General features: G+C 46.5%; 1 protein-coding gene across 1 annotated transcript in view; it reads left to right on the top strand.

Annotated features, from left to right (window-relative positions):
• PIK3C2G (phosphatidylinositol-4-phosphate 3-kinase catalytic subunit type 2 gamma) overlaps positions 1-21644 on the top strand; it is a 209831-nt gene that overhangs the window by 30957 nt on the left and 157230 nt on the right. Inside the window, 3 exon segments of the mRNA XM_064155587.1 lie at positions 1258-1415; positions 6163-6274; positions 13990-14092. Coding sequence (XP_064011657.1) covers positions 1258-1415; positions 6163-6274; positions 13990-14092 — 373 coding nt within the window.

Below are 21644 nucleotides of genomic sequence, written 5' to 3'. Positions count from 1 at the left end.
AACAACAAAACAAATGAACAAACAAATGAAACCAACCAAACAAAAAGAGCCAAACCAGGGAGTGAAAACAAACCAACCCATCACCCTGTTTTGATTCAGAGAGAATGAAAAGCAAATTAATCTCCCCACATGATGCTGAGATGCAGAGTGAGGGTAGGGAAGCAAATGGGATTTGTTTGGTTATAGAATGCCTGTGAGTAAGCCGAGGAGGTGATTCATGCCCCATGTGTGTTCATAAACCATTAACTTGATGCTGGAGAAAAAGCAATGAAGTTTCCAGTCTTAGTCAGTCTCTCACCTTCTTGCAGTGATAGGGGACAGCTTTATGTGTGCTTTGCTTGCAAAGAAAATATACCAACCTCGGCTACATAGGTCACCAAAGCAGCTTTCATAGGGTGTGTAAATCTGTCTCGTACTGGAGGTATTGTCAAGGATCATTTCCTCCTACCCCAGTGAAACATCATGCCTCCTGGCTTTCTTTTATAAGAAATGAGCTACTACACTGCCTTATTAATTTTGGAAGCCTAGGCTTTTTTCCTCTTCTCATGCTAGAGAAGTACATTGCATAAAAGAGTAGCTCATCCTGGTGTTTAAGAGACTTGAGCAGCCGCCCTGAGGCAGGAGGTAACGTAGTAAATGAAGAACCTTGCAAGAGAACCGTGGCTCAAAATAACACTTCAATCAGAAATGGCATAAAGCACTGCCAACTTGGAAGCTACAAAATGCTGCTCAAACTAACAAGCCCAAAAGAATGCAGTATGCTGTGTGCAGGGCATTTGAGTTTAGTTGCTGAAGTAGTCAGGCCAGTTGGTGCAATGTAAAGCTTTGTCTGGTACAACCTGTACCCTTACCTCCAGCTGCAAAGTCCCTTTGCTTTAAAAGCAGCTTTAATCTCAGCTGGCAGACCTAATAGCTGTGGCTGATGTTCATTAGGAAATGGTACCTGAGGAGGAATTAGTTTTCTGCAAGCCTTTGGTAATTGGAAAGAGAAGGGACAATATATTCTATAGGTTAAGTGTGTTAAAAGGACTCAATCACTGCAGCAGTTGCTGCTCTCTACAGACTTTACCTAAATACTCAAGGCTTTAGTAAAGAGGATTTTAGTTGGGGTTCTAGGCTTCAGCTAACCTGGCCTTGAACACCTCCCTGGGCAACCTATGCCAGTGTCTCAGCACCCTCACTGTAAAGCAGTGTTATAGGTACCCTGCAGGACTTGTGTTTTGCTCTCCCAAGAGACATGTTGTGTGTTCTTTCCAGAATAAGAACTGCTTATCCTGCTTTTGACTTGAAGACAAACACTGGAAGAATCTGGAGTGTTGCAACAAGGTTCCCAGACCCTGTCTTGAGTGAATCAAAATTCAGTGTCAGCGTTTGGACAGATTTTTCACCAGCTCCTCTGCTTCTTACACAATGTGGTAAGTGGCTGAGGGTTCCATGTCCTTTCACAATTCAGTTTCCTGGAGATCATCATAGAATGGTTTGGATTGGAAGGGGCCTCAAAGTTCCAACCCCCTGCCATAGGCAGGGACACCTGCCACTACAACAGGTTGCTCAAGGTCTCGTCCAATCTGGCCTTGAACATCTCCAGGGAGGTCGTGGAGCACAGAATCACCCAAGGTGATCAAAGATCACCTTGGGTGATTCTGTGCTCCACGACCTCCCTGGGCAACCTGTGCCAGTGTCTCACCACCCTCACTGCAAAGAACCCTTTCCTAACATCCTCTTTCAATCTCCCCCCTCCCAGTTCAAACCCATTCTTCCTCATCCTGCCATTACAAGACCTTGTCAATAGTCCCTCCCCAGCCCTCCTGTAGCCCCCTTAAGATACTGGAAGGCCACTCCAAGGTCTCCTCGAAGCCTTCTCTTCTCCAGGCTGCAGAGCCCCAACTCTCTCAGCCTGTCCTCAGAGCAGAGCTGCTGCAGCCCTCTGAGCACCTTGGTTGCCTCCTCTGGACTGGCTCCAACACTTCCATGTCCTTCTCTTGTGTTGAGGGCTCCAGAACTGCACACAGGACTCCAGGTGGGGTCAAACAAGTTCAGTATATTTGCAGCAGAAGTGAAAATCACATTAAACATCAAACTTCACTAATGTATAGACCTCTGCTGTCTTTAGTCACAGCTTGGGCTGTTTCTGGCAGCCTGAAACGGGCATCAGTCAGACTTTGATCCAGAAGGAATTTAAGCTTGTGTCTCACTTGCAGTGTAGGAGTGATCCCTATATAGCCAGAGAACTTTTCACAACTGTGAAGAGTCTGCAGTCATCAAGACTCCTCTGCACTCCAGGTTATGTACAGGTTAGGGAAATCAAATGTCAGCCATAAAATGAAAGGAGAAATTCCAACTGGTTGGAAAGAAAAGGAGAATAAGAATCGGAACAGTTTCCCCACGGAGGCTGTGGAGCCTCCTATCCTTAGGGGTGTTTTCTAGGACAAAACCCTGAACAAGCTGTTCTGAGCTCTGTGTTGTCCCTCCTCTGGGGAGGAGCTGGACTAGATGGACCTACTGAGATCTTTCCAAGCCTCAATTATTCTGTCATTAGCGACTTCAGGAAGCTGCCACCACTCCTGTGCATCCTGCCTCTGTGGTGAAAGGACCAACATTTGATTCTGTCTCTGGTGATTTTTACTTCTTCAGCCACACAAGCAAAGAATGACTTAAATCTTTCTCCCCTCTTGCTGTGCTGCTTCACAAAGTGACACTTTTGAGGTTGGTTTGTTTTGGGTTTTTTTGTGTGAAGAGTTTCTTCAGTTTTCAAGAAATTACTTAGCTGTAGCAAGCTGAGCATTGATTAGACAGTTTGAAAGCTGAAAAATCCAAAGCCCTGTAGCCAGGTAGCCAAGACTTACACATTTATTCCCACAAGTTTGCTTCCTTAGGGAACACCTAATAGTAATCCAAAAGCCTGGGAAGCTAGTGGGCTGTATCATCTCAATCCAATGTTTTGTGGATGCCATGAAATAAAGGGCTGAAGATCTTGCCACACTTGGACCAAAAAGTGATCTTTCCAGCATTGCTGTAAGCTAGGCAGGGGATCTGTGCTCAAGTTCCCTCTGATACACAAGTCTTAACCTAGAGATTCTTTAATTTTCCATCTGATTAACTTTTATGCACAAAAATGCTGAAGCTTACAGGAGTGCAAGAAACAGTCCTGTTCTAACCTGGTTTACAGCATAATACAGGTCAAGTGGGGGACAAGGGGGTTAAGGTGGAGAGAGTACACTTTTTTTGTTGCCTCATCTAATATAAAGAACTGTTCAGTCACACAAAAACGTTTGGCAGAGTGAGGGAAGGAAAATGGGCCTGTGGATTGCAAGGCAATGATAGCACATCTCAGGCTGTTTCCAATAACTGACCTGAAAAAAAGAAGTGCCTGTTACAATTTTAATTCCAGATTGTGTCATTCTTGTTTCTGGTGTGTGTAAATTTAGCCAACAGGCACTGCATTTTTCATGTCAAGCCAGCTAGGAGGAGTAGCTTCAAACAGTGACTTGGCAAAGGGGTCAATGTTTAAAACCAGTAAAACCTGTAGAAAACGTTTAATTGCAGAGACTTTCTGAGCAGAGGAAAAGAAAACAAAGCAGTCCTGTAAAGACAACTGCAGTTTTCAACAGAACTTTTGGCTTTGGTGATGGATTTTGAGGAAAACCAAAGCAATACCCATGCCAGCTGTGGTAACCAACTGTGCTTTATTTCACCTTTGATTTTGTCACATAGAATCAGCCAGGTTGGAAGAGACCCCCAAGCTCAGCCAGTCCAACCTAGCATCCAGACCTGGCCAATCAACCAGACCATGGCACTAAGTGCCCCAGCCAGGCTTTGCCTTTGCTTTGTCACCTCCAGGGACAGTGACTCCACCACCTCCCTGGGCAGCCCATTCCAATGCCAGTCACTCTCTCTGCCAACAACTTTCTCCTAACATCCAGCCTAGACCTCCCCTGGCACAGTTTGAGACTGTGTCCCCTTGTTCTCTTGCTGGGTGCCTGGCAGAAGAGCCCAACCCCACCTGGCTACAACCTCCCTTCATGTAGCTGTAGCCAGCAATGAGGTCTGCCCTGAGTCTCCTCTTCTGCAGGCTGCACACCCCCAGCTCCCTCAGCCTCTCTTCACAGGGCTGTGCTCCAGGACTCTCATCAGCTTCATTGCCCTTCTCTGGTCACCTTCCATCACCTCAGCATCTCTCTTGAGATCGCTGTGCCCTGGCTGTTCTCTTTTTTTCAGTATTATATTTTCTTAAGCTTCCCTGCAAAGATGATTCTGCAGTTCTTGGTTGTTCCAAACCAGCAGCATAGCAAGTCTGAACCAGGTTTGCCAGTATGAATTGGCTACTGTGGAAGACCCAATGGAACTGCTTGGTTAGACTCAGTTTGAACCTCTTGTCTGAGCCTAGGCTGGTATAAATTGGTCAGCACACAAGCCTGGATTACAAGCTTTGCTTCTGGGGATCCATATTTAACTGTAGGTTTCCATTGTTCTTTCAAACCATTCACTTAAAGCTTTTAATAAGAGCTCCTGCACCTGCTAATTTTGAAGCAATGAAGGAATACCGTGAATGAAAAACTGGAAGGAGGATCCAGTCTGGCTTTTCTGTTATCAGCTACAGACAGTAGGATTGCCTGAGAATGGTGGAGGAAGTCCAGGCTTCGTTTTGCATTGTAATTCAGCTTGGTGCATTACACAAAGACTCCTGTTGGTGCTTTACTGAAGAGTCAGGTATCTTTTTTCTGCTCCAGAGAGGTATCTCAGGCTTGCAGCAGCATCAGTGCTGGTGTAGTGTGGTCTGCATGCAGACACATGTTTGCAGCTTGACTGTCCAGTTCTGCTGCTGTTCTTGTCACTTTCTTTCTCTTCTAAAGTGGGCAGGGAGGAAGTGCTTTGGAAGGGCTTGAAAATGGCTTCAAAGGCTGAAGTAGCGCAGGAAAAAATTCTCCAAGTGCTGGACCATTTCTGAGAGGCAGATTGTATGAACTACCTTAGAGCATCTTGATTTATATTGTATTCAGTGATACATAGACTATTTCTATGCTACTATGTGGCTGCATATTGTATTAAATAGTATTAGCATAATATATCTTTATAGATATAAAATACATTTGAGTGTTCACTTCTTGTTTATAACTACAAAGATGTGCCCAGCAGAAAAAAAAAACAAGTAAAATTCTGGACCCTTGTGTCCTGAGTGGAAGCAGAATCTGCTTTGCCATTAAGTTGTTCAAGCATGGGAAATATTCCAGATAGTCACTGGGAAATGAATCACTAGTTTTACAGACTCATGGGGTTATAGGATGCTAGAGGTGGGAAGAGGCCTCTGGAGATCATCTTAGTCCAACCCCCCACTGCTACAGCAGGTCTGGATCAGTTTGCAGAGGAGTACATACAGGCAGGTTTTGAAAGCCTCTGGAGAAGGAGACTGCACAGCCTTTCTGGGCAGCCTGCTCCAGTGCTTTCTCACCCTCAAAGTGCAGAAGTTTCTCCTTCAGTTCAAATGAAACTTCCAGTCTGTTCCCACTGCTGCTCATTCTGTCACTGGGCACCGCGGAAGAGAGCCCAGCCCCGTCCTCATGAGCTCCACCCTTGAGACAGTCCTATGCATTCATTAGAGCTTCTCTCATCCTTCTCTTTTTCCAGGCTGAAGAGCCCCAGGTGTCTCAGCCTCGCCTCATAAGAGTGATGCTGCAGTCCTGATTATCTTTGTGGCTCTCTGTTAGACTTTCTTCAGTAACCCCCTGTCCCTCTTGAACTGGAGAGCCCAAAACTGGACACAATACTCTAGGTGTGGCCTTACCAGAGCAGAGTGGAACCTCCCTCAACCTTCTGGCCAGACACTCCATGCCCTTTATGATGGTGAGGACACACTGTTGGCTCATGATGAACTTGTCCACCAGGACTCCCAGGTCATCCTCTGCATAGCTGCTTTCCTCTCAACAGACACAGGTCCTGAGCCTGCTGTGGCATATTTGCAGCAAAATTAAGGAAAAGAAAGCCAACAAACCAACCAAAGCAGAAAAAAGGCCAGGCGTGGCTTGGCATAATTGCTCTTGCTGGAGCTAGTTTGCAGCAGTAGTTAGACATTACAAGGCAGTTATTTTCTTTACTCCAGTGTCTAGCCTGGAATTCTCCAGCAACCTCCTATCAGTTTATTTGTCTTGCTGTCTTTCTTTACAGCTGGCTGTACCACCCATGACCTAATTGTAGAGGTCCTGCGCTGCACAAGTTGCTCCCCAGTCCAGGAGGAATGCCTTCTAAGTGTTTGTGGGTCTGAGGAATTCTTGCAGAAGTAAGTATCTCCCTCAAAGACACTCTTATGTAGTGTGTTTAATGCACTCTGCTCACCTGCCATGTAAGGAGAGTCAGAGTATTATGTTCCAAGCACTTCATGTACAGTTTCTGAAGCTCCCAGAACACTTTTGTTCTACAGAGATGATGGTGTGCTGTACTGCAACGATTTGTATCCTGACTCCTTTGGAGGAGCTTTCTGTGCCTTGAGTAATCTGTGTCACTCTGCTGCCTTTCTGGGCTTTCTCATCTGTCACACAGGGATGCTGCTACTTACAGATTACAAGCATGGGGGGGTGTGCCTATCCTCAGAAGGGGGAAACACTGAAGAGAGGAGAAACAGTATTACACTGCTGTGCATAGCAGGTGGTTTTTGGGTTTCTTCTTATCCAGTTGCAGCAGTAGTAAGCAAATGGAGCAAGCACTTTGATGACTGCAAGTTGAAGGAAAAGATCCACAGGAACAGGTCTCCCTGAATGTATGTCGCCCACAAGTAAGGGTGTATATGCTTTGATTCACGTTCAGCCAAGTAAACACTGTGGTGGTTAAAAGCACTGCTGGATTCAGATAGTTGTTTCTTGCCCTCTGGCAGTTTGAATTTAGCTGCCAGCAAAAGCCAGCAGATTTTGTGTCCAAACAGCTAAAGTGCAGGCTCTTATTGTTAGCTGTGCTGTAGGGACAGTGACTGTCGGCGGAACAGGAGAAGCCAGCAGCTCTTTGTAGTGACGTGTTAAGTACTGCTGCAGGAATCACAGCTCATCTCTCGGAGGGGTAAAAAGTGCTAGACAAAATAGTATACAGCTATAATGAAAAGGGCATCTTAGCAGCAGTTATACTTAAAGATTACTTGAACTAGCCCAGAGCCAGTCAGATCGATTAGTGAAAGCAGCCAAGCTACGAGAGCAATCCCACGCACTGCAGATTAGCTTGGTCCAGATTGGACACCTCCATGCTGAGGTGGGCAGGTCAAGTGTTCAGATGTTCATGGCAAATTACTACACTTCGCAGCTAAACATGGAGACCTCACCATTTCTGAGCCCAGGCTGTGCTTGTTGAGATGTTTGTAAAGCTGGAGCTGGTGCAGCAGAGAGCTGTGTGAAGCATTGCAATGCTGGAGCTGCTGAGCAGAGAATCAGGTCAAACGTGGGTCTGATAATTACATAAGAAGGCCAGGGCTTTTTATTTCATTAATTTTCAGTCTCTCTTCTCATTTCAAACTAATTGCTAAAGAAAATGGAAATAATGAGCCATTGTGTAGAGGGTGAGCTCAGTGTGTTTGCTGTCAGCAGAGTGTGCAATGTACTCTAACCAGTTTGTTTTCACCATCAGGAAGACCACATCAATAGCAGACTGTTTAAATTCCTGCACTTGCAGAATCTCTGCACGTCTCATTAGCAGTGAAACATAGTCAATAAAGCTCTCAGCTTCTCTTGCTTTGCTGCCTTGCCATCGCACAGAAAGCAGCGAGCTGCACTTCTGGCCTCAGCAGCTTGTGGTTTCCCACTCCTTTTCTGCTCCCTCCTCCGCAGAGTCCTCTGGCTGCAACTTGAAACTCCAGACCCTGAAGATCCTTTAGGTAGCTTAACGCAGCCTGTTGAGTTGCCTCGGGGTTAAATTTTTTGCATACTTGGACTCTCTTTTAGTGCAAATTTCTGCCTTATGATGTTGCTAAGAGAGTGATCTGATGCACTTGTGCAGAGTTCTTCTCCAGAGGAGTATTTGGAAGTTGTCCAGGAATAAATTAGAGTAGAAGTTCCCCAAGTAGGAAGACAGTAAAGGGAATAAATACTCTGCTGCTTCTGTTTTATTGTCATCCAGAAAGCAACTGAAGTGAAGCCAAAATGGTGATGTGATGAGTTGTTCTCACACCAGAGTGGTTCAGTGAACCAGACAACTTTGTGGAGGTCTGTCAAGCACTTTAATTGACTCTCATACCACACTGTGTTAATGAGCACTTCACATTGCTGCCTGCAGGAGCACCTGAAAGGCCTGACCATTTCTTCAGTCCATTCAGCTTGGAATGAGACCAGGAAAAAATACTTGTGTGCTAGGGGCCATTATGTTCAACACCACGAGGTTGCATCATCTGCAGTGAAGCTGGTGAGGGGCCTGGAGCACAGCCCTGTGAGGAGAGGCTGAGGGAGCTGGGGGGGTGCAGCCTGCAGAAGAGGAGGCTCAGGGCAGAGCTCATTGCTGTCTACAGCTACCTGAAGGGAGGCTGTAGCCAGGTGGGGTTGGGCTCTTCTGTCAGGCAACCAGCAACAGAACAAGGGGACACAGTGTGAAGCTGTTCCAGGGGAGGTCTAGGCTGGATGTTCTGAGGAAGTTGTTGGCAGAGAGAGTGATTGGCATTGGAATGGGCTGCCCAGGGAGGTGGTGGAGTCACCATCCCTGGAGATGTTAAGCAGAGCCTGGCTGGGGCACTTAGAATCATAGAATCAACCAGGTTGGAAGAGACCTCCAAGACCATCCAGTCCAACTTAGTACCGTGGTCTGGTTGATTGGCCAGGGCTGGGTGCTAGGTTGGACTGTCTGAGCTTGGAGGTCTGTTCCAACCTGGTTGATCCTACAATAGGCTTGAGCTCACCTGCTACCTGCCACACAAGTAGGAGACCGGATTTCAAGTAGCCCAGTTATGAAAGAAATCCCAAGGCTGCAGGTCAGGCTATAGCTGTGAAAAGCTGCTTTAAAATCTCTCTTTCTTTCTGATGTTCAGATGTTGTTCACTGAGCAGGAAGCCTGGTCTTGCCTTAACCTGAAGGTTTTCTTATGTTTTCTTGTGCTGCCTCTGGAAGCTGTCAAGATTCATTGCTGCCTTGTCCCTGCCCCTTCAGTCAGTTTAATGTTACTTAATGTTAGTATATGTTATTGCTTCCCTGTATGATATGCTGCTGTTGCTTTTTTAGACACTCAGGGTAAGTACATCTGGGGACAGAGCTTTGTCTGAAAGACAGCAACTCCTTGAAAGAAGAGAGGAGTCAAGCCCATGTGCATTGTCATCCCCTTTTACCACTACTCAGAGTAGTTTCTGATTTGATACATATCCACAGACTCTCCTTCTCAGGGCTTCCCAGCTGTAGATGCAAGATAGAGGAGATGCTCTTTTGCACTTATCTTATTTATGATCATCTTTTATTCCTTGGAGTCCCTTCTGCTGTTCCTAGAATTTTTTTCCTTTATCATCTCCTCATCTAAACCTTGAAATATTGCTCACCATCTGCCTTGAAATATTGCTTTCAGAGGTTACTCTCTTCCCTTAGACTTGGCATGGATGCTTTACATGGGATCTGCTATATAGAAATAACTTAAATTGGGGTTAAGCAAGCCAAAATCAACCCTCCTCATGTCACAGCATGGAAGCAGTCCTTAATTTAGCCTTTTCTGCCTTCAGAACTACATGCAGCAAATTCAGGACATCCTGAAACACCTCATAAAACAAGGTAGAGGAGTGGATGTCAGAATCTGGGGTAGTCTTTCAGAAATAAAATGAATTCAGGGGAAAACAATGCTGACTTCTCTGTCTGCTAGCAAGAGGTTGCAGGGATGCAGACCCAGTACAGGAATGTAGCCCAAGCATATTGATAAGCTTCATTTCTAAATGTGACCTTTATGTGTTTGTTGTTGTTTCTCTGAAGGATCTTTTTAAAGGATCCTTTTTATGTGATTTTAATTCCATTTGCATTCTACCACAGTGTAATTTGCACAGTTCCCTTTCTGCTTTGCAGTTTAGCCATATGTAATGAGCAGGGGTATAGGATAGCAAAGTCCAAGTGCTTATCACTTCTGCTCACATACTTGCCTGTGACCTTACTGATGACACTTTTTTGCCTTAGTAATTCTGCTCTCTGAGAATTGAAGCCTAAATAAGAATTAGTTTTCACTCAAAGTGAAGTTTAAGCTATTAATTATACTCTGGGCTGAATTATATTCATGCAGATTGGGATCATAAGAAGCAAGCACCTTTTGGATGAATATGTTCTTTGTAAAAACAAACTTCATTTCCTCTTGTCACTGCAGATTAAGTTTTTCATTCAGAGCCACTGCTCAGCTGAGTCCTTGGGGAAAAAAAGCAGTCTGAACTGTATTAGGATTTGGAGCTTATAGCACATCAGAGAACCTTGCTGTGGGGAAACATAATCACCTGGTGGTGAGGGGCTCTCAGGAGAAAGCCATGTTCCTTTTCTGCTTCTGATGTAGTCCCTTTTACTTTGACCAGCTCATTGCCATGCCTCTTAAAGACAAAGCCTGTTTTGTTTTCCTTGTTGTGATGGCATTCTCATCACAGCTCTGTTCACCAGGTAGTGATCCCAGCAGAAAACAGCAGCAGCAGCACTGGTGACTCCACATTGTAGCACTTGTGTTTGTTTTATTACAGAGCTCAGAGCACAAGGAACTGATTCCTGATAATCATGGTTGCCTCCAAAGGAGGCTGTTTTGTCTTAGTAGTACAGAGATGGTAGCAGGTCTGCATTTGGTGTTACTGCCTGAGGTACCACAGGATGTTAGGGGTTGGAAGGGACCAAGGAGATCGAGTCCAACCCACCTACCAGAGCAGGACAATCCTATCTAACACAGATCCGAGAGGAACACTTCCAACAGGCCTTGAAAGGCTCCAGAGAAGGAGTATGGCTGCAAGGTAATCTGTCAAGCTATGGCAAAGCTACACCTCTCTTCCTCGTAGCTCACTTCCCATCTAGACCAGATTTCCACCTTACTTTACTGAGGCATTAATCTCTTTTGTCTGGTCTCTTGTGTCACAATCCCTGTCAAAACCTTTCTCTGGAATTTGTGCCAATAAAAACCATGTATGAAGTCAGCTCTGTAGCCAGCACCTCGAACTGCAATGTTTCAGGCAGCATTGCTGTGTCAGTAATGGATATGATGATATATATTATCTGCTTGGCACAGCAGAGCTGCACAAACCACTGGTGTGAAGTGCAGCATTCAGCTTGGTGTGGCTTCTTCACCTGCAAGTCTGGTGATATGCAACATCTGTACTGATACACTTTAGGACATCTGTGGTACAAAGGAATATAGCTCTGCTGACTTATGCTAGCAGAAGGTTCTTCTGTCTCGGCATGGCTCTGCCAGTTTCTGTCACTGCCTTGCTGTAATGTTTGCAGTGTGCTCACAGTCTGTACACTGAATGAGTCAGGAGAAGTGGCTCAGGACTTGGACTTGTTTCTTTGTAGTTTTCTGGTTACTACACCTGCCCTAAGATTGAAGGTAAGGCAGATAGAAAGAGGGGGGAGTAAAAGGTAACCACCAGGTGTGAGGAGGTTCTAATGGGTCCCTAAAGAGTTCAGCATTAGATTGAGAAGGAAAACATGATTAAGTGAAATGAGGAGGTGAAGAAGTTTCAAGGAAGCCACAGGTAGACACAGCATAGATGAGCTGAGGAGCAACAGAAGAGAATGTGTGCATTGGTACAGTCCCAGGAGCTGGAGTTTGGTCACTTGGGCTTCTTGCTTGCAAAGGGTTTTGAGAAGATGGCTTTCCACTGGTAGAGGTATTGTACAGTGCAGGTGCTGACTTCTTATGCTTTTGCTCTTTCTGCTCTTAAATCAAGGAACTCTGCAAAGGTATGGGCATGCCATGAGAGGACCTTGCTTTACTTTTGCCCTCTGTGGCATCTTTCATAAATGACTTGCCCCTTTTCTGGCCTGTACTGGCGAGCATGTGTTGTATTACCTGTGGCACAGTGGAGGTGCAGAACAGTTCTGAGAGGTGGAGTTCCTCTGCCTGAGTTAAATGACAGTTATGCACAGCACATGTGTTTCAGTTGAACTCATCATTTGTGCTGGGGACCTCTGCTGCCACGTGAGCCGGGAGTCTCTGTAACTCACACTTGCCATTCCGTATTCACAAGGCAAAGCTCGGTCCTGCCAGTTTTGTTCAGACATCCCATCAGAAGCCCTTTTAGGTAGAAATAAAGAGAGTTTATTCTGTGAGTTCTGAGCTTTCCATGTCACTTGACATACCAAAAAAGAATAATCTTTCCTTTGTGGTCCAGGGAGTTGTGAAGCAACTTAGTGTGGCTGTAAACACATGAATATGGAATGTGCCTTTTGGCACTTGTGTGGCTGGAGGCTTGAAAAAACCAACATGAATCTAGTTGAACAGGCACTGGAGTTGTAGTTGAAGATGCAGATTCACTTGTCTGGTGATGAATTTTCTTTTGCAGAAAGTCAGTGTCGTGTTTCCTACCCCTTAATCCAAGAGGCTTTGGGTTTGCTGGGATATAAAAAGTTGTTTGCCTCCACTCTGAAGCAGTTCTTACATTATTTCACTGTGTTAAAACTAAAAGTGGAAAGGACACTGTGAAATTATTTTTATTCCAAGTATTTTTAAGAGTGATAAGCTAAGTCTGTATTAGAATTTAGTTGTTGTTGTCAAGAGTAGTTGGTGGACTAGAAGCTGCTCTAGCTGTGCTAGAGCAAGGCTTTAGAGCATCCTTGACCAGCAGAGTAGTTTGCAGGAATTATACCAGCTGAGTGAGCAGAGCTCTGGCATTACCTGCTGTGTGATTTGAAAAGGGTGAAGGCTGACTCACCACTTCTTTTACCATCTCTTTGTGAGATGCACAGGGTAAGAGATTTGAGTTCTTGGAGAGTTAAGGCCCACCCATATAAGTGCATCTGATTTTCAAACTACTGATTAATGTCAGATGTTCAGGTTGAGTATCAAACACTACAAGCTGTTCTGCAGTGGTGCTTTCATGACGAAGATACTGGGTATAAATGGCACTAATTTGGGTTTGAAGAATATGCATGAATATGGTCCAGGTTGGAAGGGACCTCAAAGCTCATTCAGTTCCAACCCCCTGACATAGGCAGGGACACCTCCCACTAGAACAGGTTGCTCAAGGACTCATCCAACCTGGTCTTGAACACCTCCAGGAAGGGAGCATCCACGGCCTCTCTGGGCAACGTGTGCCAGTGTCTCACCACCCTCACTGCAAAGAACCCTTTCTTAACATCCAGCTTAAATCTCCCCTCTGCCACTTTAAACCCATTCCTCCTCATCCTGTCATTACCAGACCTTGTCAATAGTCTCTCCCCACCCCTCCTGTAGCCTGCTTCAGATACTGGAAGGCCACTCCAAGGTCTCCTCCAAGCCTTCTCTTCTCCAGGCTGCACAGCCCCAACTCTCTCAGCCTGTCCTCAGAGCAGAGCTGCTGCAGCCCTCTCAGCATCTTGGTGGCCTCCTCTGGATTGACTCCAACAGTTCCATGTCCTTCTTTTGCTGGGGGCTCCAGAACTGCTCACAGGACTGCAGGTGGGGTCTGAGGAGAGCAGAGCCAAGGGGCAGAATCCCCTCCCTTGCCCTGCTGCCCACACTGCTCCTGCTGCAGCCCAGCACAGGGTTGCTGTCTGGGCTGCACTCACACTGCAGGCTCATGTTGAGCTTTGCATCATCCCAGACCTTAAAATTTGGGAGCAGTGCAGGTTGTTTTGGCTATTCCCTGTGTCATTTCTGTTGTGTTACAGAACTCAATGGCAAAAGATGGACCTAATTGTTTTGAAATCATTCTCCAACCAAACTTTGTTGTCAGAGAAGTAGGTGTCAAGTACAGGTTTTATATGATTCATTCCACTTTGCACTTGGAGTTCAGTCCACTGGTGCTTTTAGTAGAAGGAAAGAGGTTAAAAAGGAGGAAGTAGCAAGCAGAGATAACCATTTGTGTATGGATTCTTTTTGTTTGTCAAACTGCAGTCACCATGCTTTGGGCAGCCATGAAAATCTTCGCAAGGCGAGCAGCTGCATTCAGCTTCGACTACACGACGCAAGGAATCTGGAGCGGAGCTTGGCTCGAACGGTAAGTCCTCAGCTTCTGCTCTTCTCTGCTTTAGCATCCTGGAAAGAATAACATGCCAATGATCCTTTTATATGGCAGCTGCAGGAATAACCAGAGAGATGAGTTGCTTCCCTGAGAATGCAGATATTATTGCTGAACTCTAGTTGAAATGTAGTGGAGAACAGCTCTGCTTTGCTCCTCTGCTGATACCTACTGAGTTACTCTGAGGAGCACACAACTGAACAAAACTGAAGGTTACTTTTGTAGAAAAAATACCATTTGTGTCAGAATTCAATGCTGATTTTATCAGGAGGTCAGAAAATTCCTTTTCTTTTATTGGCCTTTCTATGTTTTGAAATATAACAGTGGGCAAACCCCCTCAAAATACTGTGTAAAATCATAGAATCGAGCAGGTTGGAAGAGACCTCCAAGTTCAACCAGTCCAACCTAGCACCCAGCCCTGGCCAATCAACCAGACCATGGCACCGAGTGCCTCAGCCAGGCTTGATTTCAACACCTCCAGGCACGGTCACTCCACCACCTCCCTGGGCAGCCTATTCCAATGCCAATCACTCTCTCTGCCAACAGCTTCCTCCTAACATCCAGCCTAGACCTCCCCTGACACAACTTCACACTGTGTCCCCTCCTTCTGTTGCTGCTTGCCTGACACAAGAGCCCAACCCCAGCTGGCTACAGCCTCCTTTCAGGTAGCTGTAGACAGCAGTGAGGTCTGCCCTGAGCCTCCTCTTCTGCAGGCTGCACCCCCCCAGCTCCCTCAGCCTCTCCTCACAGGGCTGTGCTCCAGGCCCCTCCCCAGCCTTGCTGCCCTTCTCTGGACACCTTCCAGCACCTCAACATCTGTCTTGAATTGAGGAGCCCAGAACTGGACCCAGCACTCAAGGTATACTCAGTGGATTAGATCTGGATTCTTGTTATTACCACTGAAACCCACAATAGGCAGGTAAAAGCTAGATTGACAACTGGTGTGACATGTGGTACATGTTGTGTGTGAGAGATTGCTTGCAGGCGTGCAGAAATGTTGTCTGTGAGAACATGTAGTCCTTACAGAAAACAGTGCTTTAGCATCATCTTAAACCCAAGGAAATTCCTGTTTGGATTATTTAAGTTAAAGCAATCTTGCAGTACATTGCTGAGCTTTAATGACACTGACCTGTGCTACTAAAGGTGAGCTTTGTTCCCAGTGGACCACCTTGAATTGCTTCCAACCCGAAGTCTGCTTGTGCAGCAAAAGCTTTGTTGTGGGCTGTGGTCACTGGAAGTGACAGTCTCACTTACCTGCTTTGCACAGCTGTGCTATCAGCCTTAGCCTGTCCAGTACGTGGGGCAGATGGCAGCCATCTAACAACCACCAAAATCAGAGTCCAGGCTTTCTCTTAATTTCTGTTATGTGCCAGCATGTAAAACATGCAGTTGATCACAGTCTGTTGCCTCAAGCATTAAACAGGACTCTAATGAGGCCAAATATATATGTTTGGCATTGGCATTTTAAACAGGTTGTAGAGAAAGCTGAATAATTTAATGCTAATATTTACAATCTTGCCTTAAATCATTGTCTGTCTTCAGTGCCAACATTGTTCACATCATTTTGGAGTTATTGATTCTTCTTGGTGTAGCATTGTCCAGGAGACAGGAAATTAGGAAACATGAAGATTTCATCACCAGGTCACCTGTTCAAGAGTGAGGTTAATTTCCAGTTAACTGTTCTCAGTCTAGAGTCAATAAGTTTATGTGTGTGTGTGTAGCTTCAGCAGGAGGGTGAACAAGTATCAGTCTCATGTGTTCTATCTCAGCCCAGCCCCATAGCACAGCAGCAGAAGGAGCCCATCCAGCACTGACTAGAATTAATGTTGTCTTGGGAAATTAACTGTGGTGCCTTGTTGTCACTTAAATGCAAGTTGTTAAGCTCAGTGCAGGAATTGCTGTGTGTTTTCCTTTGCATCAAGGAGAGATCAGGTTGTCATAAACCTTTCTAGTCTTAGAGCTGTGACAAGACATCCTGTAGCAGGGGTGGCAAACTTCATTTTCCTGTACAGAGCTGCCAAAGGAGGGCTTGAGTGGGCTGTTGGTGATTAGATGTAATTACAGATGCAGCTGTAAGTGTGGATAATGGAAAAATGACTTGCCATTTTTCAGGTTAGCTTCTCCTATGTTTTAAATGGAAGAATATCTTATTGCCCCTTCTGCTGGGAACTTGCAAATTTCCAAGGCTTTTCCACAGTGTGAGTTGGAAGTTTGATGTGAGTGTTTCACTGTTTACCTGCCTCTGGCATGTGGTAAAGGTGTTTTTTGTATGCGTGCACTGAAAAGAGTGAGCACTTCAAAATTCCCAGCCAGTGATGCATCCTCTACAAGTTATTGTGTCTTCAAACAAAAAAAAAACCAACCCTAAAATATAGAGCAAATGACCAAATTGCTGTATATCACAGTATCACCAAGGTTGGAAGAGACCTCACAGGTGCTGTGGCCAGAGATCTTCACAGGTGGCTGCTTTGGCTATGGCAACGGCATGCTAAGTTCAGGAGTCTCTTCGAAGCCTTAAAGCTTGTTGGTGTGCTAAGGAAGCAAACTCCATACCCAACCCATGCCATCTGGACACTGCCTTCATGATTCCTAACTTGCCTTACGTAACACTGCTGCAGTCGAGATGCACAGTTAAAACTGTCTGTCTGTACATGCAGATGCCTACAGGCAGGTCGAGGGGTCAGACCCAGCCAGCACGGGTCTAGGAGGGGCAGGTCCTGCTTGATCAACCTGATCTGATATTGATTTTGGTGTCTGAAGGGGGCCTACAAAAAAGCTGGGGAGGGACTTTTTAGGCTCTCAGGGAGTGACAGGACTAGGGGGAATGGAGTGAAGCTGGGGATGGGTAGGCTCAGGCTAGACATGAGGAGGAAGTTGTTGAGCATGAGAGTGGTGAGAGGCTGAAATGGGTTGCCCAGGGAGGTGGTTGAGGCCCCATGGCTGGAGGTGTTTAAGGCCAGGCTAGTAGAGGCTGTGGGCAGCCTGATCCAGGGTAGGGTGTCCCTGCCTGTGGCAGGGGGGTTGGAACTAGATGATCCTTGTGGTCCCTTCCAACCCTGACTGATTCTGTGATCTCTTTTAGGACCAGGTGACAGCCTGGTGGATGTGGGGCAGGCAGTGGATGTAGTCTACTTGGACTTCAGCAAGGCTTTTGACACTGTCTGCCACAGCAACCCCCTGGCTAAACTGGCAGCCCATGGCTTGGACAGGGGCACTCTGTTCTGGGTTAAGAACTGACTGGATGGACAGGCACAGGCTGTGGTGGTGAACGATGCCACATCTGTCTGGCAGCCTGGCACTAGTGGTGTGCCCCAGGGATCAGTGCTGGGCCCAGCACTGATGATCGGGATGAGGAGATTAACTTCATCATTAAATTTGCACCAAATTAGGAGCAAGTGGGGATCTCTTAGAGGGCAGGAGGGCTCTGCAGGGGCACCTGGACAGGCTGGACAGATGGACGCAGCCCAACACTATGAGATTTAATAAAGGCAAGTGCCAGGTTCTGCACTTTGGCCACAACAACTCAATGCAGTGCTACAGGCTGGGGACAGAGCGGCTGGGGAGCAGCCAGGCAGCAAGGGACCTGGATGTACTGGTTGACAGCTGAAGATGAGGCAGCAGTGCCCAGGTGGGCAGCAGAGCCAGTGGCATCCTGGCCTGGCTCAGGAGCAGTGTGGCCAGCAGGACAAGGGAGGTTCTTCTGCCCCTGTGCTCAGCACTGCTCAGGCCACACCTTGAGTGCTGTGTCCAGTTCTGGGCTTCTCAATTCAAGAAAGATGTTGATGGTGTCCAGAGATGGGCAGCAAGGCTGGGGTGGGGCCTGGAGCACAGCCCTGTGAGGAGAGGCTGAGGGAGATAGGGGTGTGCAGCCTGCAGAAGAGGAGGCTCAGGGCAGAGCTCATTGCTGTCTGAAGGGAGCTAGGTGGAGTTGGTCTCTTCTGCCAGGCAAGCAGCACCAGAACAAGGAGACACAGTGTGAAGCTGTGCCAGGGCAGGTCTAGACTGGATGTTAGGAGGAAGTTGTTGGCAGAGAGAGTGATTGGCATTGGAATGGACTGCCCTTGGAGGTGGTGGAGTCACCCTGCCTGGAGGTGTTCAAAAGGAGCCTGGCTGGGGCACTTAGTGCCATGGGTGAGTTAATTAGAAGGTGTTAGGTGCTAGGTTGGACTGGATGAGCTCAAAGTTCCTTTCCAACCAGGTTAATTCTGTGAAATCACTATTACTTAGCTATGTGCCTAATAACTAATACCAGTGTGTGCTTAGAAGTAGTATGCAACTACTTTCTTTCTTTTTGAAGCCAGACAGCTTTTGCGTGTTGTTTACCTAAGTAAATGCCCACAATTCCCTTGTGAATTCAGCTGAAAAACATGTTTTCATTTTTGCTTCCTTTTGTGGGATGTTGGCTTTCTATTGCTGAGTATTAAGAAAGAGGAAATTGTCTTGAACTGAGCAGTTGCAAGCAAGAAATTTGGCCTGGGGCTGCACATCAGATGGCAGCTCTGTCAGCCAGTGGGTGACTCTTAATTGGATTTTGTTTGGATGGGGTTTGCTTTGTGAGATATGTGAGTTGTATCAGCCTTAATATTCTTGCACCAAAATCTTGGGGGTGTTTATCCTGGAGAAGAGGAGGCTCAGGGGTGACCTCATTGCTGTCTTACAACTACCTGAAGGGACGTTCTAGCCAGGTGGGGCTGGTCTCTTCTGTCAGGCAACCAGCAACAGAATAAGGGGACACAGTGTGAAGCTATTCCAGGGGACATCTAGGCTGGATGTTAGGAGGAAGTTGTTGGCAGAGAGAGTGATTGGCATTGGAATGGGCTGCCCAGGGAGGTGGTGGAGTCACCATCCCTGGAGGTGTTCAGGACAAGACTGGATGAGGCATTTAGTGCCATGATCTAGATGAGTGGATAGGGCTGGGTGCTAGGTTGGACTGGATGATCTTTGAGGTCTCTTCCAACCTGGCTGATTCTGTGATTCTATGAAACTTTCCAAGGTGCCAGATTCCTCCTGAACTTCCAAATAAGGCTTATCCAGAGAGCATCAGGTTATCTTTCTAATACAGAAATGGGCTGAAACTTGGTTTTTACACTAAGGCAGAAAAGGAGCAGCTTCTGTTGACAGAAGTGAGAGTGCTGCCCCTGGCAGATTTTGCTCCACACACTGAAGTCTTGAGAATGGCAATGATGGTGGGGAAAACCCAACTGTTCTCTTGGCAAAGGGTGGCCCAGTGTATGTGGGCTGCAGTAGCACTGAATAATGACTGCTAGGTTTGATTTGACCATGCACCGCTCCTACTCTGTCTTTTGACTTAGGTGCTCTGTCAGAGGCAACTCTTAAACACAAAGCTATAGTGGGTCAGAAGCCTTAAATTCCTAGGGACAATGTGGTGTTCAGAAGGGCTGTGTAGTGAAACAGCACAGAAGGAGAAATCTTTTGTCTATGTACCATTTACAGGGAGTGTTTTACCTATCCAAGGGATGATCTCTTCAGAATGGTTCCCACCTAGTGATTATCTGGGGAAGATGTGAATTTTGCAATGGAGAGGCAGCAAAGAGCACTGAGCTATTGTGCCAGGGGAGGTCTAGGCTGGATGTTAGGAGGAAGTTGTTGGCAGAGAGAGTGATTGGCATTGGAATGGGCTGCCCAGGGAGGTGGTGGAGTCGCTGAACCTGGAGGTGTTGAAGCAAAGCCTGGCTGGGGCACTTAGTGCCGTGGTTTAGTTGATCAGGTGGGGTTAGGAAATAAGCTGGGCTCGATGATCTTGAAGGTCTGTTCCAACCTGACTGATTCTGTGATTCTCTAATCAGAGATGAGAAAATTCGGTGGTCCATCCTGATAGGAAGGGGAGCTTTTTCCACTGGTTAAACAGGTGTGTGGCATTTTACAGAGGTTGTTTAGCACCTCAAACAGGAGGGAGCCTTTTCTTGTCTTTAGATGTCCTTTGAAATGCTGCTGCTGTGAAACACTTGGTGTTCTGTTAATATGCTCAGCCTTCTGCACTGCTTTTGCAGTTCAGCAGGTCTAAACGAGGTTTAATCTACTGCACCCCACTGTGGAGGCCAGGAGCACAGACAGAGCATCTCTTGTTTCACGTGTTGGAAATGGTTGCAGTTAGCAGACAAAATGATTGCAAACAAACAAAAACAGTCTTGCAGGCAGGTAACTGACAAGCTAGAAAGACAAATTAGTCATGTTCAGGCCATTAGAAAGCATTTCTTGTCTCAAAGAATTTGTGTAATTAATAACCTACAGCAGGGCCTAACCAGGAATAGTGACATTTTAAGATCTCTTCAAGTGAATTATTGATCAACCCTTCTCAGTAACTGACATGGCTCTGACAGCTTCCAGCCGTGGAGTTACTTCAGGTTACTAATAATAGCCGAGAACATGAGCAGCTCTTGAGCTGGCTTAAGTCGTAGGCTCGGAGTTGTCCTCCAGCTCCAGGGCATGCTTGTGACAGAGCTGTTGTATAAGAGCAGAGGTTCTGCTCGCAGACAGCAGCACCAGCAAAACTGCCAGGACCGGGCAAAACCTAGTGGAGGAGACAGAGTGGTGCACTGCAAGCTGCGGTGTGTTCTTCTGTCCACTCTGCACCCGGTTCTGCAGAGCTCTGTGGGTCTGCTGAAGCCTGCTCCAGGCACATGAAACTGAAGGATGTGAGGTAGTCTGCAGCTCAGAGTCAATTCTTGGTTGTTGTTCATGCAGTTCTCTGAACCTTGGGGCTTTAGGCATGAAATGTGTTTGACAGTCACAGACTTAGACGCAGGTTATGGAACATTTCCCTCTCTCAGAATTGATGTAAACACAGGTGAAAGTAGCATGGCCTTTTTAAACCACTTCTTTCAAAGGCACAGACGTGGAGGGTGTTAGGGTTCTTCAGCTGGCTCAGACAGCTTTGCACATATGCAGTCCCTCTTTATTTTTGTGAGCTGTCTGCACTTACCTCTTGGGGAGTGTTTGTCCTGTGAGCTCTACAATCTTTGAGTGCTGAGTTTTGGAATATGTGACTTTTATAGGAGTCTCCACTGAGGTTGTAGTCTGACTGCTGCCACAGGGGCATGTGGGTATCAACTCTTCTGTATGATAAGCATTCAAGTTGCCCTTGTTTGTGGTATGCAGAACACTCGATGTGGTTGGCTTTTAGTTCTCCTTTAGGGAGACAGCTGAGACACACTTTACACTGCCCTGCTTGGCTTGGTTAATTCCCCAGTTGGTTGTGGTGCTGAAGTTGGCTTGAGCATTACCATTTCAGGTTCCTCCACCAAGTCCTTCAGTTTAAAGCCAGCTGGCTGCCAAAGATTCCCCGTGTCATCACAGTTAATTAGGCAGTGGTCAGTGATCTGCTGCACCAGTTAGAGCCACACAGAGGCCAGATGGGCTGCACCCAAGGGTGCTGAAGGAGCTGGCAGATGTGCTTGCCAAGCCACTCTCCATTATTTACCTGAAGTCCTGCTTAACTGGGGAGATGCCAAAGGACTGAAAGGTAGCAAATGAGACCCCTGTCTGCAAGGAAGCAAGAAAGGAGGATCTG

This window comes from Pogoniulus pusillus, chromosome 15, assembly GCF_015220805.1.
Source record: "Pogoniulus pusillus isolate bPogPus1 chromosome 15, bPogPus1.pri, whole genome shotgun sequence".
NCBI lineage: Eukaryota > Metazoa > Chordata > Aves > Piciformes > Lybiidae > Pogoniulus > Pogoniulus pusillus.
This window is presented reverse-complemented; position numbering and strand designations above follow the sequence as displayed.